The following is a 15,918-nucleotide window of genomic DNA, read 5'->3' as shown; positions in this document are numbered from 1 at the left end:
AATGTCTGAGTGTGAAGTCTTTAAAAACAACAGCTTCAGACTTCAGCAAAATGTAAAAAGATAAGGCAGCAATGGTCAGCTGCCTTTAACTTAAATGGTGAACATAATAACAATTGGTAACAATACTGTATGTACTTCATCCCATAGGATGCCATGTACTCATTCCTAAAAGTGTTTAATTGCTTTGCAGCAGGGGAAACTTAAAATCATGTACTTTTCCCAATATGCAGAGGAAACAAATGGTCCAGCATTGACCAGCAATCAAGAAAACTGGTGCATGTTTAAAAAAAAATGATAATAATAACTGAGTCTTTTCATGCTGACAACTTTTAAAAGAGTTCTTAACCTCAATATGCTTTTCAGTTTCACTCAATAAGCTTTGCAATTGTAAGGCCTGAGTCTTTCTTTTACTTCTCTATTTTTCCTTTCAGTTTTCTTGAAGCTTGGCTGAACAGAATATGTTAACTGTGCTTTTTTCTTTGCTTTCAATTTTGCTTATTTTTGTCATAATTTTGTCGTTTCTCAACCAGGTGTTTGCCTATGTCCTCAGCTCCTGGGCTAACAGAATTATCTCACACTTCCAGTGTGCTCTTTCATTTCCCTTTTTTTCATCATGACTTTTTGTTTTCCATATTTACTTGCAGCCACACAAGCATTGTACAGTTTCTGTGCTGTACCTTCTTCATCTGTCTTCATGTCATTTTTCCATTTTGCTGATTTTGCCTTTTCTGTCAAGTTCACCTGGACCCGCAGGTTTCCACACACGTTTGGGTTCAGCTCGACATTGTTGCCGTTCTTTCTCAATGTGTTATTTGCTCGTTTTCTGCTTGCTTTTTTTGTTTGAGTTTTTCATTTTCCGAAATGCTTTTCTTCCTCACCTGCAGCTGCAAGTCTCCACGCGCATGTTTGGGTACGGCTTCACAACGGTCTTGTCACCGTGCTTCTACATTGTGCTCTTGAAATTTCCTTTGTTTATCATCATGATTTTCGTTTACCATATTCACTTGCAGTCAGAAATTTCTCGCAGTTCCTATGCTGCGCCTTTTCATCTGTCTCCATATTTTTCCTATTTCTGTTTCCCTGCCATGGATAGTGAGTGAGTTCACCTACATCCGCAGGTCTCCACGCGCATGTTTGGGTACGGCTTCACCACGATGTTGTCTCCGTGCTGTTCCATGACGGAGATCGCCGAGTACGCCAGCGGGACGCAGCAGGGCGCGGGAACTTTGTGGGGGGTCCTCTCGTGCAGCAGCGACATCAGCATGGCGTGGTTGGTGGCGTTCATGTGGGACGGGAACGGCCGGGTGCACGCGCCGCCGCAGCGGTACGCGTTAAACCGCGGGGGCTGCAGGATGAACTCCGGCAGGATGATGTCATCGAACACTACGTGGTAGTCATGGCGACGGCACTCTTCGACCTGTCTGCGACCTCTGCCCTCTGAACCCGTGTCGTTGTTGTGTCGTGACTGCTTCCTCCCGCGATATGCCAGCCAGTCTCTCAGCAGCTCAGGACCCTGGGGCTTTTCTTCGCCTGACGTGTCGTGCCCGGTATGGTTGCCTAGCAACACCCGCCGCAGCACGGCGAGAGACGCGGCGCGGTCCTGCAGAGGTTGCAGAGATGACCTTGACTTCTCCTCCTTCCCCGTTTGTCTCGGCTAAAGCAACATAAACACATCATACGCTATTCATTATCAAACATATCAAAACTGCCCCTAATGTATACCACAGTTAGCTACAGATGTAGAAGAAAATGATAAATATAGAATACAACACGGTGTATTCCGTATCGCCCAAGGTATCAGCCCGACCGCGGGTCGGATCGCCCGAAGGCCGAAGGGTGATCCGACCCGCGGGAGGGCTGGGACCGAGGGTGATGCGGAATACACCGTGTTGTATTTTATTTATGTCATACCCACCTGAGAAAACCACTGTTTTGATGCGAAATGCGCCAGAAGTTGAACAAAGTGTTTGCCTTTTGCAATGACAACAGATCTATAGTATAGGCAGGAATGTCTCCAGCTTTGAAATTTTTTCAGTCCCCCTCATTGTTTGGGAGCCCATGTTGTTGGTTTTCGTTGTTGAGAGCACTGCAGTATAAAATTGTCTTTTTTAAACATACTTGATGATCAGAGGATCCTGAACAACAAGGCTTTAGCTGCGCCACTTGACTTCTTACCGTTTGTCTCGGCTCGGTTCCGGAGCGATCAGGAAACACGTCTTCCTTCCTCTCGCCCTCCCGAACGTACGCAGCGAGCAAGGTCGCCTCTCGCGCCGTGTCTAACAGCCGCTTCGTGACTCGCTGGTCCACCTGCAGGCCCGTTGCCATGGAGACGACCGTGAGGCGGAGGCTGTGCTTGAGGCGGGAGGAGGAGCGCCACGTCTGGACCAGGCGGGAGATGTTGAAGATGACCCACGGAGCCGTCTCGTTACCAAACACCGTCTGGGGAGGGACAACAGCAGGGATGGAGTAAGATAATGGATCTGAATACAATTATTTCAGTTAGACAAATGACAAATAAGTTGAAATACTACATCTAAAGTTGAAATACTACATCTAAAGTTGAATACTACATCTACAGGGTGTCAAAGATGTTCAATTAAGTCACCATCAAAGCATTGTATTATATAGCACCTTTCAGACTAAGGATATTGGAAAACTCCCACAACAACTCACCTGAAGAAGTTGAGAAAAAAAGTTTCAAGGTCTGCTGCAGTTTTCTCTCCTCTCTTGAAACCACAGAGCGTTCACAACTTCACAGACATTTGAACATGAAATTTGAGAACCTACAGAAAATTCCATGGAATGACCTTGGCAGCAGAACTGACCTTGCTGGTGAGGTGACGATGTGTCCTGACCCCTGACCTCTGTATGACCTTCAGAAGCACCAGGCGGTACGGCGGCTGCAGCGTGCCCCTCCTCACCGCCCTCTGGAAGGTCGTGCTGAAGGTCAGCACCAGCTCCGACTCACGGATGACGTTGACCTTGGAGACATGGCAGTTGACCTTGAACTTGAAGTTCCCCATGCCTCTTCTCCAGTTGACTGTATGAAAGAAAGAGCCTCTGAGTTCTTCTTGCTAACTTTTTTTCTTTTTCCTTAAATAGGGCTCCACGGGAGAAATTACTGCACAGGAAGGTACTCTAATGGGTATACTGAGTTTATGTGGAATTTTATCCGAAGAAATTACCAATTACAGATAAAGAATTGACAAGGACTCCAATATTCCCAGAGTTTTATATAAAACAACATTTTTGCAGACATTGATGGCTTCATAGTAGATGTTTTGGTTACACTGCACAGATCTGATTGGTCCAATCTCACACAGTAATAAAGGAAGAAAAACTATTTCAAACTTCTCAACTATTATAAAAAGGACCAGTCTAGCTGGCGTTTATAAGACCCCGTTCACACTCAAAAAAATGAAGCGGCTTCAACGTGGAAGCCGCTTGATCCGGATCGTTTTCTTGAGTGTGAACGCTCCAAGCGGCTTGGATTTTCACCGATCCGGCTCGTTTGCAATCCATCCCTGGGAGGTAGTTTGAGACACTTGTGAACAAGCCGCTTGGCTGAAATCGCGAGTGTGAACGCAACGCGGGATAGATTCTATGCAAATTTCCGATTTGCCCCCTGTTGGAGGTTATATATCCAGGTATCGGTAGCAGGAACACACGCCACATTGACAGGTTTGCTCACGTTACTGATTTTTGTGCCCAATGATAATGTCTGGAAAGAAAAAAAACGCTGTAGGGTCAAGGCAAGTGGAATGGGAAGCAAACAAAGCTTTTTATCACGCGAAGAGAGAGGAAACACAGCAAGCTAAAAAAAATCACAAAAAAACAAGCATATCTTTGAACATCTTTCTCTCTGGATCATGATATAAGACTATTAAGAGTGGGATTGAGAAAACCTGCAAACAATGTTGTAAAAAAGTACCTGAAGTTCAGGTACGGAATTTTGTGCGATTAATCGGATTGTCTGAAATGAGTGTGAACGTAATTTTTTTGAAGCGGCTTGCACGTTGAAGCGGCTTGCACGTTGAAGCCGCTTCATTTTTTTGAGTGTGAACAAGTCTTTGGAAAAATGTTGTGTTGCCTGTTTCAGTCCTGAAAAAAAAAATTAGGGTCAGTAGGTAGGAATTATCTTTTTTTTCCTGTAACTTTTTTAGGTTGGCCAAAACTCTAGTGATAAACGTTACATATTACAATACAGTTCAACAAAGTAATCTGAAATGCATGAAGACACTTGTCTTTCAATGTCAAAATTTAATACATCTTTCATTAGATAAGACAAGCAGTGTCTCTACTTCAATAGAAAGCGGGCTGAATAAAAAGGATTAGCTACTTGTGACTGACTTAACTGTCCATGGCCTAAAAAGTCTTGGGTAGGAATGGAAACAGGGAAGACAACATTTTCCCCTAGGTCCTAGATAAACGTGTACATGTAGTTATATCAACCATAACATATATGCCGAGCATTATCTGACACGTGCAAGACACCGCCAACATCCTAACACTGGAGTGAGAAATTTTGAAGCTGGACATTACTGGAACAAGGTCTATAACGTCATAATGTTGAACTTGAAGGAGAGATACTTTAGAAATGCGAAAACGATTTTAATGAAAGTAATTATACAGAGTAATGTCAGTATTGTTATATTTTGCATGTGTAAACAAGCCGTATGTTTCAAGTAAACAATGGCTATTTTTTCAAGTTTAAAGGAAGTAGTATTTCCTCACCTTTCCACGGCAGCACCTGGTACACAGTTGAGTTTCTCAGCGCCTGTTCCCGCCACCTCCGGCCGCCGGGCTGCCAGTTACTCCGCCACGTCAGGTACCGCATGTACAGGTGAACCACGGGCGGGCCGGGGCGCGACCTGCGCCGAGGGCACCGCGGCCTCCTCCCGGTACCACCCCGCACGCAACGGCCTCGGACACAGGCACCCTCCACAGCTTCGTGTGCGCGATTAGCTGTACGCTGAGCCCGTGTGTGCTCCGTCTCTGCTCCCGGGTTTACACCGAGACGACTGTCCACACTCCTCGGCGCTTCCATCGCCTCCTCCCGAGGATAACTCGTGTTCCGCCCGGCGCTTCCAACCACAACCTCCGCCGCAGTTCTTTCACCTCTCTCCGCGCTTTCTGCCCTCCTGACCCGCCTTGCTTGCGTCTTAGACATCTTCAAGGCTTGAGAAGCAGCAAAAATAAGGAGAACTAGAACAAATATCTTCACAAGCCTCGCCATGTTGGAGAGACTGAAACTTTCCAAGTGTGGGAAAACGCCACGCCTCCCAAACACTGCAACAATATCCAAGCCGCCAAGTTTCACAAATCTCCTGCTTTTCACAACTTTCGGGTCCTCTTTAGACTTTGTAGTCTAACATATCAACTCTTCGTAAGGGGAAAGACCAAAAGCAAAACGTTTTGAAGAAGTTCTGTACCTCGCGGTTTCTCCTTGTGACGAGTTCACCATCCCAACGTTCGATGAGAAAGTAAATAGAATGGCGCCGGTCCTGTCTGTTGTGCGCGTTCACACGCAAAGCAGGGCTCTATAGGGCTGTATCAAATCATTTATCGTTTGCTGTAGCTTCCAACAGGAAATTGTGGAAGTTTTACAGACGTTAGCCCTGTGTGGCTAGAAAATGTATGCATCTGAGCATCTGAGGATACAATTTGAATAACATGTATCCGATAAAAAAAGAGAGATTGTGACTCAAAACGCACAGAATATTATCTGCATTTTGTTTATTGAAAATATATATAACAAGCAATTGTATTGTAGCTGCCTCATCATGAATTTTCCGGCACGTTTCGTTTTCTGTCACTCAAGGGAATGACGTTTTGTATTGTGATTGGTCGAAAGTTTGAATCTGATCGGGGCTTAGTTTTTGCGGGAAATTACAAACACGCGTTAGGCTAAGTTGTGTTAGCAAGAGCATTCTTCTTTTTTAAGCCTACCAACTTTAACTTGCTGAAGATTCTGTACCCTATATAGCGATACCTGTAAGACTATGCCACAATTTTATCCACTCCTACTGTGTGACCGCCTACGGCTGATTAAAAGGCTATGGACGAACGAACGAACGAACGAACGAACGAACTGTGTGGTGGGTTCTTGTACGCGCTCTCCTCTAAATAACGTCCTATCCGAGGGACGGCCCTAACCAAACCTGGGTACACATTTCCACCTGAGAGAATTCGAAGTGACGAAAGTCTTATTAAGTGCCTTTCCCAAATGGCACAAGTTCGATAACAGTACAGAATTCGAACCCGGGACGCCTTGTGTTCCAAGCCAAACACTTCGTGTCACGCAAACGCGTGGACTTCTATCTTTCTTTTTGCTTGTAGAATAGAATGACGGCCATGATATAATAACGATAATGAACACGACTATCATAAGGTTTTATCAAGTTGATGAAACAGAACGGACGAATCCCACCCGGTCCAGATACCCCGATACAGTGTTTATCTGCTATGATAGTGTGAAGTTGAATACGGACACGGTGGAGTGGACACGGTGGAACGTTTTTCAATGTTCATGATTAGGGCTGGGTACCGGTACAGAAAATTCAGGTCCAGGTCCGGTTCAGGTCCAGAGGATCAGGTCCAGGTCCGGACCTGAACCTGGACCTGATTCAGTATGACTCATACCAATGGTCCATTTCACTACAAAGAAATCTGTTTGGCGGAGTATTAGACTTACACTGGCGTTTTAAAATCCTACAACGCTAACTGCACCTGTACGATTGACTGTAAACCTTGGTAGAAATTACTATAAACTCTACTCTACTTCACTCTTGTCATTTTCTTCCAACTGCAAGCGTCAAAACGTGTGAATGCCTGATAAAATAATCTGTTAATTTTCTAATCGGTCCAACATCCGGTCCACCTAATTTTTTCAGGTCCGGTTTTTCTGGACCGGTCCAATAAGAAAAACCGGTTTTGTACCGGTACGCTGTACCGATACCCAGCCCTATCATGATATTGAAAATGCGACAACATTCACACAATGGATCAAAAGCGCCCTCCTAACGACCAGAAATATATTGCAGGTCAGGAAATAGACACACGCTGATAAAAATCATTTATGACAAAATGTCCAAAACATTTCCTATTCACACACGGTAGAGCAGTAAAATGTAACGCTATGACAACAGTATATGTCGTTCCTAAACACATTACTACAAGTGTGTAAACCATATGAAAAGATGAACGATTTTTCGTGGCTCAAAAGCGCCCTTCTAACGACCAGAAATATATTGCAGGTGAAAATGCTAGTACTGGTAACATTCAATACATGTAACGTAATATTTAGCACATCGCAGTGGTGTTCGCGTGTATAAGAAGGATATCCCGTATTTAGTTCGCGTATAGTTGTGTCCAAACAAAAGTCGACTGAATCATTAATTTGTATTACCGAAATTCACGTCAAAGTTCATTATATATTTTGTTTTGACCTATCAATAAATGTGTTTTCATGGCAATATGAATCATTTCCTTTAGATTCATGTTTTTTCGGTGGTATTGGTGCCTTTATTCTATTTCTTTTTCCAGTTTGAATGGCTTTGATTGCAATAAAAAGAAGAAGACAGTCGAATGCTACATGTACGTCCATTGTTCTGATGCAATGCTGGGGCACAACCCGCCGTACGTGCAATTTGTCCGTACGTTTTTTGTGGAGGCCACGTCCGCCACGTATTCCTGAAAACGTTCAGGCTGTACATGGCAGGTGCGTCGCCCGTACTGGCACGTACGGAGGGCGAATCCGCAGCCCGGACGCAGAGAAAGTTCTGCATGCACTCAAATTTCTACGGCGTGTCTGTGTGCTCCCAAATCCGTGGGAATCGCCACGTGTTCGTACGGAGACGGTACTTACCACTTACGGATACCAAAAGTCCCAGTGAGATATCGGCCCATGGGACCCTCCCCGCCTAATGATGACACGATCTGTCAGTCATTAGAGGTGTCTGGTGGTTTGTCTGTTGAGTGTTAGGCCATATTGATTCAATTCTATGTATGACATCCCCGCGCGGATCAATTTTCATCCGTTTCAAAAAAAAAAGAAGGTTTTGACCATACTGGACTCCGAACAGGATTACCTCCTAAGGGGAGAAATGAAGCAATTTACATCAGAACCCATCAACCTTCCCTCAACCGGGACGGGGGCGATATAGGCGACCAATCACTTTTGACCCATTGCTGACGTCACACATCCGGTCTGGTTCCAGATATTCGTCCCCGTTCTTTTGGCTGGCTCGAAAGTTTTTGACATGTCAAAAACTGTCGAGGTGCATTCGAAGTGTAGAAATATCGAATGGCATTCCAAGTGGATTCTAACTATTCTAACTGCAGTCTGACCGCATTCTGTGGCATTCCAACATTATTCGAAACGTTCTTATCTCATTCGATGGAGAACCGAAACGGCAAGCCGCTTCGAATCCTTCCCGAATGTGACCAAAAGAAGATCTCGAATGCAGTATGAATTTCTAGAATACACTACGAATTCCCAGGAATAGAAAATAATTTTCATTCTGACGGCATTCTTGCTCATTCCTTCTCATGTGAAGGGGATATCAAGTCAATTTGGAATTCCAACTCGGAATGGCCCCGAATGTGTTACGAATTTTGCAAATACTTCATTCCGACTGGTTCGGCTTGATTCCTACTAATTCGATTTCCGTGTGAAGGCCCTATAAGCGCTTCATATCTTGTACGGATGTAAAGTGTAAAATTGTATCATACAGTTTTTGACCATATTGCAAACCGTACAGAGTAGCTTTGAAAGGAGCACATATAAATAAATTTTGAAAAATGTCGGGAACAGATACTATTGTCATAGAATGGTAAAGTAAATTCTAAGTTCAAAGAAGACGATGTGAAAGAACGATAAAGACTCCATTATTCCGTATAACACACTCTGTTCAACCTTTCTTCAACCTTTCTGACTCCTTATATTTGGGGTGAGGAATACTTTTTTTATTGTTTGCGCGCTCGCATCAGTTTTGGGGTTTCCAAAGGGTGTCATCCATATAATCACATCACCGTGGCCTAAGCAGACAGGCCTCTCGGCAAATAAACATATTCCCCAAATCTGGAGCTGCATAAACATTGGCCATCACCCAGGCCCCTGTAGTCAAACAGGCGCGTCTGTAGCAAATATCGTAACGCACGAAGTTACAACAACGTCTACTTAGGGGTGGCGCCCATCTCTATTTCTGTAGCCCTTGGGCCACTCATTTGCGAAGCCACTACGGCAGGGAGCTAGTCCACTGGTAGTTATATTTGTGTTAACTCCGATACTCTTCCTCATTAGTGCTCAGTGCTAAGCAGAGAAAGTAGCATATGTACCAAAGGTAATTGAGACAAACACAAAACAAAACAAAATGACAGATGTGGATTCCATATAGTTTTATTTGTGTATTGGTTGAGCCCACAATCTAAACCTATGGCTTCTTCGCGGCGCTGGGTACGAGCGTGTACCATTTTTAAAGTCTGGTTTGACTCGGCCGGGATCGAACTCACGACCTACCGAATGAATGTAAGGCAAACACTCTGTCCGCCTAGCCATACTCTGGTGTTGAAATATTCATTTCTTTCTTATGCGATTCGATAATACTACAGTATATTGTACAAACGCATCACCCAATGACGAGAAGAAGACTTACAAATGTAGAGGAGGGTATTTTGAACCCAAGATAAGTGTTAGAAGCCATCTCAATTATTTATGTCACCATTTGTTACTTTATTACAACCTTTGTACTTAGCCCGACGAAGCAATTATAATTGGTTTACTATTATGGAAAACCATCTACTTGATTTGTCCAATTTCTATTTTCTTTATTTCAGCAACCAAACTATCCTAAAAGCGTGTATACTAGATACTAATAGTAAACTAAGCTAAAGTAAATATGTGAGAGATTTGTAACTTAACCGTCGATTTCCGACTGAATTACGTATACTTTGCAGGCAATTTAGCCTGTTTCTCCGATTTTTCTAAAATACTTCCAGCAAGGAAAGCTTAAGAAGTCTCACAGAGCTTAGCCAAAATCTCGCGAGTATCAATATACAGTTGAAGCCGCTAAATTGCACAGCCTATTTGCCAGTGAATTTCGTGCTGTTATCCGGATGGTGCAATAATGCGAAGTTATCTTGCTGGACCGCACCGGTTTGGGATTCGGGGATTCCGTGAAGTTAACAAAAGTGTGCGGTAATCCGTTGTGCAATAACTGGCTTCTACTAAATCCTCAGCGGCCTGTGGTTCTTGGCTATATCAACAGCTTGGTTCAATCTGCGATCAAGCAGTCCCCAGAACATTCCATTTTAGTTACAGGGGTGTCCTGAGGAAACTGGTATTTTCGAACTTTTTATGGTATACAGATATAGGGCCATATAGATAGACATTAAGTGTTTTAGAAACATGTTTAGCAGTTGATATAAACATACTAGTATCATTTAGACAATCGTCGTTTACCTAGGCCATAAGTAACAAAACTATTATTTATCTATAATATACCATACTCTATGTGTTTGCTCATTTGACCATCATGACCACTTTAATTCCACATAAAATGAAGGCAATCTCCAAGCAGATCCTCGGTGGCTTAGCAGATCCACGGTGGCTTCAAATCAACATGGCTTTATGTAGAAAAAAAGAAAGAAGTCAAGTTTGGCCTTACATGACCTTTGTTGTCATCTATTTTTAATGTCAGTGAATGAACACAATACAGTTGTTAGCATATAGTACAATCTAAGCTCAGACTACAGTCGAATTTTCTTAATGCTTTGTGACAGACGAGGACTTACCGCACTCAAGTTAGTAACTTCTTTTAGCAGTGCCACATGCAAAGTACAGACAGGGGGTAAAGGTCTAGATCTTTTTACCTCTCCGACCGAAATTACGCCACACACGACGCAACTATAGTCCCCTTAGAAAGGGTTATTACTTAAATCAGAAGGCTGAAAAAAGTCTTTAAATGATTTCTTCTTCCCTCGGTGAAGTTAGACCTCATAGAGTATACGATGTTATGTGTGTTCAGGCGTCAGTTAGATTTCATTATGATGTCAACTTTCTTTCGCATGTTCGCATCAGTTTTGGGATGCCCAGAAATGACATCCATATAACCGAATCAGTGTAGCCTAAGTACATATATACATGTACTAATGTTCCAATCCAGAATGTGCTGTCTATTGAAGACTGATGTAAAACAGCTTGTGCGGCCCAAACGATCTTTCCCCTCACAATGTGGTCTCCTAGCAACCATTATTGACCGTCTGATACGCTCATTTTCCTGTTCAAAGCCAGGGGAAGGTGGTTGGTGGGACTTTCATACACAGCTGGTAACGATAGCTAAGCTCGCCAAAGTAATGAATGTTATATCACGTGATTTACCCTTGCTGATGACGTCACAGGATCTGCGTTCGGTTGTAAGCGATGGGATCTGCAATTTCGCACATATCGCTAGGTGGCATTGTTCATAAAGCCTCAATGGGAAAGTTTGGATTTTTGGCGACGGAAAGATCAGTTGGGCAAAAACAGGTTGCCTTCACTATGAGCCAAGTGGTTGGGAAGATGGAACAAATGGCAGAACACGCAGAACATAAAATGTCCAACGTACGAATGTTTACAAAACCAGTACGTTTTGCATTTTTTCTTACATAAGTATACATTTTCCGATATTCTTGGCCATCTATTGCATTTTTTTTTCATTTTGCAACTATTCACAGTATAGTTCCCTCCAAGAAAATGGAGGTATCGTTGCAATACAGAATTCACTCTGGAAGTTATGTGGGGTACGGGTATATAACAAGAACTGCTGGAAGGTTTGCAATGATTTCGGTAGGTGGGTAGGTGTGGGGATGGTGATAGTGCAGGTCGCGACTTGAGGCCCCCTGTTGGTTAACCTTGGTACTGCAGCAGCACGTTTTGTGTTATATCTTTGCACCTGGACTTGCTGTGGTGTTGATTTTTATGTGATGGGTAGGTGTATAGTAGATGCTTATTTGATGTGAATTTTTGCACTTTTTTTTAAAATGGCAAAAATTGATGCACGTTCTGATGTCTTCCATGCAATCGGATCCGTTTGGCCCAATGCGATAACTTTTTCCTTAAAGGATTCACTTATCACGTTTGCTACCGTCATTTAGATACAAAAGAAGACTGATATTCGACACTGTGCACTTTCAGGTTCTTAACCAAGTGTAGCGTGAAGGAAGAGTCCAACTAAACGAGGCCGGGGGGTGGGGCAGCATCTTTTTCAAGTTGCATTACCACGAACAAAATGAAACATCCAATCTAACATTTAACGTACATAGAATTTACACTTACAGTTTGTCTTCAGTTTGTGAACACTATCTTATACGTCAAACAGTGCCTCACAAGATCATTTAAAGTAAGTATACTTTGTAGCGCTGCTACTAGTAGTTAAGTGCGTTATGCCCCAATTCAGTTGACCGTCCCATGCCTTTGTTACCTTACAAGAAGTTGTGTCAGGCTCTGGGTAAATTTTCACAACGACAACAACAACTTTCCTGGGGGTTACCTTTATCTATTACGACAAACCCTTCGTTAAAATGTCTGCCCCCGAGGTGAAGTATTCCACCCCGGCTTCTCTACCGGAGGACGGGCGGTTTCTGAAGTTCGGTGCCCGGTGTATGTTCTATCTGGGTGCCGGTGATTTGTTAATAATCCAAACGAGTTCCAGACGAGCTTACAACTCAGACGAGTACCAATTTTCAGACATGTGGTTGCGATGAAGTGACTTGCAGTTTCCGTTTTTTCTAAAGACTGGGAAAACCCTGCATGCATTTGCTTCCCTTATAGAACGATGGTACTGTGTTCTTTAAGATCACCTGTGAGAGCCTATTTATTCATAGCCACAGGGGATAATTAATTTGCAGGGCGTGCCTGAAGAATACAATGGAGCGTGGTGGTCCCACTCATCGCCATCCAACACAACATGACTGATTGATGTAGAGACTTGCAATGTTCATTGCTTAGGGGCGCCACCTGATACATGTAATGTTAAGCACATCCTACTGTCCTTGTGGAAACAGCAAAAGCCGAATGCGATCATATTTGTTTATGTGTTTAGTTCCATTCAGGTATCAGAATTTCTCCTCCGTATACCTCCGTGTGGGAGGTATTGTTCTTGGTGTGTGCGTCTGTTAGCTACTTCAGCCATCGTGACTCGAAGCTTTTTTCGACCAATCAGCGATGCGTGATAAAGATTGGATTGGTTACCTTGGTAACAACTCTGTCAAACTTTCGTCAAATACTTCTGCTTATACATTTTCTTATAGGGAAAGATATTCTTATTCTCATTTCTCATGAGATTTGAGAGTCTTGAATTAAGGATATTCTGCATCATATCAAGTTATCTGTGGTCTGAACACAAAGTTGCATCAATCAAGACAATCTGATTATTTGCATATTTGATAAGTTGTGACAATACCGCCAATTCGGAGGGGAATCTTCTTTGCGTGACAACAACTGCAATCTGGATAGACAGCTATTGTGAGTGTGCAGCGGACTATAGATGATATATAGACATCGGACATACCTCTATAATAACAGGTTACCGCAATTATTGTACGATTGCAGTAAAGCGGAGACAATAGATGGACTACTCATTGGGCACGGTGGACATTTAACTCAGACTGACCGTGACCACATGATGCTGGCCTTACTTTTACTTAGCCTTACTGTGTGATGGAAGTGATGATTTGTATAAGTGTTTTCATTTATTTGGTGTGTTTTGTATTATGTGAGTTTGCCTGAATATTGCTATTTCATTGATTTCTCTTTTTTTTTGCTTTCATGATGATGCAATTGATATTTATTAGTATATATTGGTAATCCAATTCATCCGCGACTGGGATTCTTGCTGGCCAGTGAATCCTTCTGTAGTCATGCGGGCTACCTGTGGACACAGATAGACAAAACACATAAATAAATAAATGCCTTTAATCTGCTTGTTACCTCCATGAAATGTCATGGAGGTTATATTTTACCCTGCGTTTGTCTGTGTGTGTGTCTTTATGTGTGTCTGTGTGTCTGTGTGTCTGTGTGTAAACACGATAACGGCAGGGTCACTTGGTTTCATACTTGGTGTGTTGGTTGTGTGTGACAAAAGCTAGAAATGATTAGATTTTGGGCCCCCTAGCGGCTCCCCTTGGTACTGCAGCGCAACTTCCGGTTTTGCTATTTCGGTGTTCTGAACATGCTATGGTCACGATTTTTAAGTATTAGATAGCTCTTGTGCTCAGGAAGAAATGACATATGTTTGGGCCCCCTAGCGTGTAGTTTTGGGATAGCAGGGGCATTTTTGTCAAAATCTTCTGAAGAGGATAACTCAAGAAGGGAACAACGGATTTTCATCATTTTTGGTATGTAGGTACCTTAGACAATGTTTTACAAGATAAGATACTAATTATGCAAAATAGGCGTACATTTGCATACTTAATGAGAATATTCTATCATAGCAGTTTTTTCAATGCATCTCTTGTTCCAGACATGCTATGGTCTTGACATTTAGGTAGTAGATAGCTTTTAGTGCCATAAACAAGAGGGGCAAGTTTCAGCCCCCTAACATGTAATTGTGGAACTGCAGGGGTGTTTTTGTCAAGACACTCCAAAGAGGATTACTGCAGAAAGGAACGATGGATTGCCTGCATTTTAGGCATGCAGGTAGCTTAGGCAAGGATGGTCATAATGATGTACATGTTATGCAAATGAGGACTTAATTTGCATAATTAATGAGGAAATTGTATAGTTCCATTGTTTTCAACAACTGGACCTCAATACATGTAACACATGTTAATTATGATAGGTGGAATATAAGCAGATACCAAATATGGTAATGAGGAAATTATTTGCATAATTTATGTAAAAATTGCAAAACCACTTTGTGATTAATAATGTTAATGTGTTAGTCAATTGCATGAAATTTACGAAAGCTCTAAATTTTCATGGAGGTATGAGGTCGCCGAACTCTAGTCTTATTATTACTTGCCAACTGCAGAACAGAATAGATGGGACTTTCACAAAGTTACTTCGCAGAGCACAGAACATATCTTTGACTCATGCCACACTTAAAACAATTTATGGATTTCTTCCACAGCTATATATATATATATAATCTGACAGATTTAACCTGCTCTTATCCATGAGAGAGTTGACATTGGGGAGGCAGTATAATGGAAGTAATACGATCAGGGTTGTCCATAACATATTTAATATTAGTTATTTATGTTATTCAAGAAAAGATGTTGTTTTATTGCTGTTATTTAATTCATGTAACATTGTTTTTACTTCTGATACCTCCTGATTACCTTTACTTTGACTGATTTGGTTTAAAATCGGGTTTCTGTTAGAACGTTCACTTTGTTGTTTTTTTATGCTATACTTGTTGACTTATGTTATTTTAATTTTCTGTATTTTGTATCATAGACCCCAAGAAGAGTAGATTTTACTTGTAAAGTCTCATTGAGATCTGAATAAACGAATGAACATAGTGCGGTGCTTTCCTAACTTTTTGGCTCCTTATATAGAAACTTTAAGGTAGACTATCTCGACTGTTCACTAATGTAAATAAAAACAAAGGCACTTGTCACAGCCACATGTTTTTACATCAGGTTTTATTGAACAACCACCGAAATAAGCGAAATTCCAAAGCGAACACTCAACATGAACGGAAGAAATACAACACAATGTCCATGAGGATCATTACAAAACTGCGCTTTCACGATTGTTATTCATCAACCTAACGTTTACTTCTGGCCTTTTGGTGCCACTGAAACCTCCGGTCTTCAGGTTGTCCGGTAGGCTGTTAGCGGTAGGAGTTAGCGTCTCCTGCGGGCATCTGTAAGTAAGGACATCAATCTTAGCGACAGGAAAAATGGATCGAATATCTACTATCTCATGCAATG

General features: G+C 42.4%; 1 protein-coding gene and 1 long non-coding RNA gene across 2 annotated transcripts in view; both read right to left on the bottom strand.

The window, feature by feature from the left end:
- Window positions 1-425: 425 nt before the first annotated feature.
- LOC118432394 (bone morphogenetic protein 4-like) lies at window positions 426-5,579 on the bottom strand. Its single transcript, XM_035843947.1, has 4 exons — window positions 4,735-5,579; window positions 2,826-3,040; window positions 2,176-2,439; window positions 426-1,654 (listed from the first exon to the last, which is right to left on the bottom strand). Exons 1-4 carry the CDS (start codon window positions 5,234-5,236, stop codon window positions 1,103-1,105), a joined length of 1,533 nt encoding a protein of 510 aa, XP_035699840.1. The 5' UTR covers window positions 5,237-5,579; the 3' UTR covers window positions 426-1,102.
- Window positions 5,580-15,748: 10,169 nt separating this feature from the next.
- The window catches only part of LOC118431821, a 5,732-nt gene continuing 5,562 nt past the window's right edge, over window positions 15,749-15,918 (bottom strand). The window contains exon 2 of the long non-coding RNA XR_004833009.1: window positions 15,749-15,851. This is a non-coding gene — a long non-coding RNA (uncharacterized LOC118431821). The remainder of the gene's footprint in view (window positions 15,852-15,918) is intronic.

This window comes from Branchiostoma floridae, chromosome 15 (assembly GCF_000003815.2).
Source record: "Branchiostoma floridae strain S238N-H82 chromosome 15, Bfl_VNyyK, whole genome shotgun sequence".
Classification (NCBI taxonomy): Eukaryota; Metazoa; Chordata; class Leptocardii; order Amphioxiformes; family Branchiostomatidae; genus Branchiostoma; species Branchiostoma floridae.
Note: the sequence above shows the minus strand (reverse complement) of the source record. Positions and strands in the feature narration are given on the sequence as shown.

What these genes read in the sequence shown, in the direction of transcription:
- LOC118432394 (XM_035843947.1), bottom strand. Translation starts at nt 5,236, where the DNA reads ATGGCGAGGCTTGTGAAGATATTTGTTCTAGTTCTCCTTATTTTTGCT. An exon ending in CCAGGTGCTGCCGTGGAAAG is followed by an intron (nt 3,041 to 4,734) that starts GTGAGGAAATAC and finishes TCTTTCATACAG; the next exon opens with TCAACTGGAGAAGAGGCATG. An exon ending in ATCGTCACCTCACCAGCAAG is followed by an intron (nt 2,440 to 2,825) that starts GTCAGTTCTGCT and finishes GTCCCTCCCCAG; the next exon opens with ACGGTGTTTGGTAACGAGAC.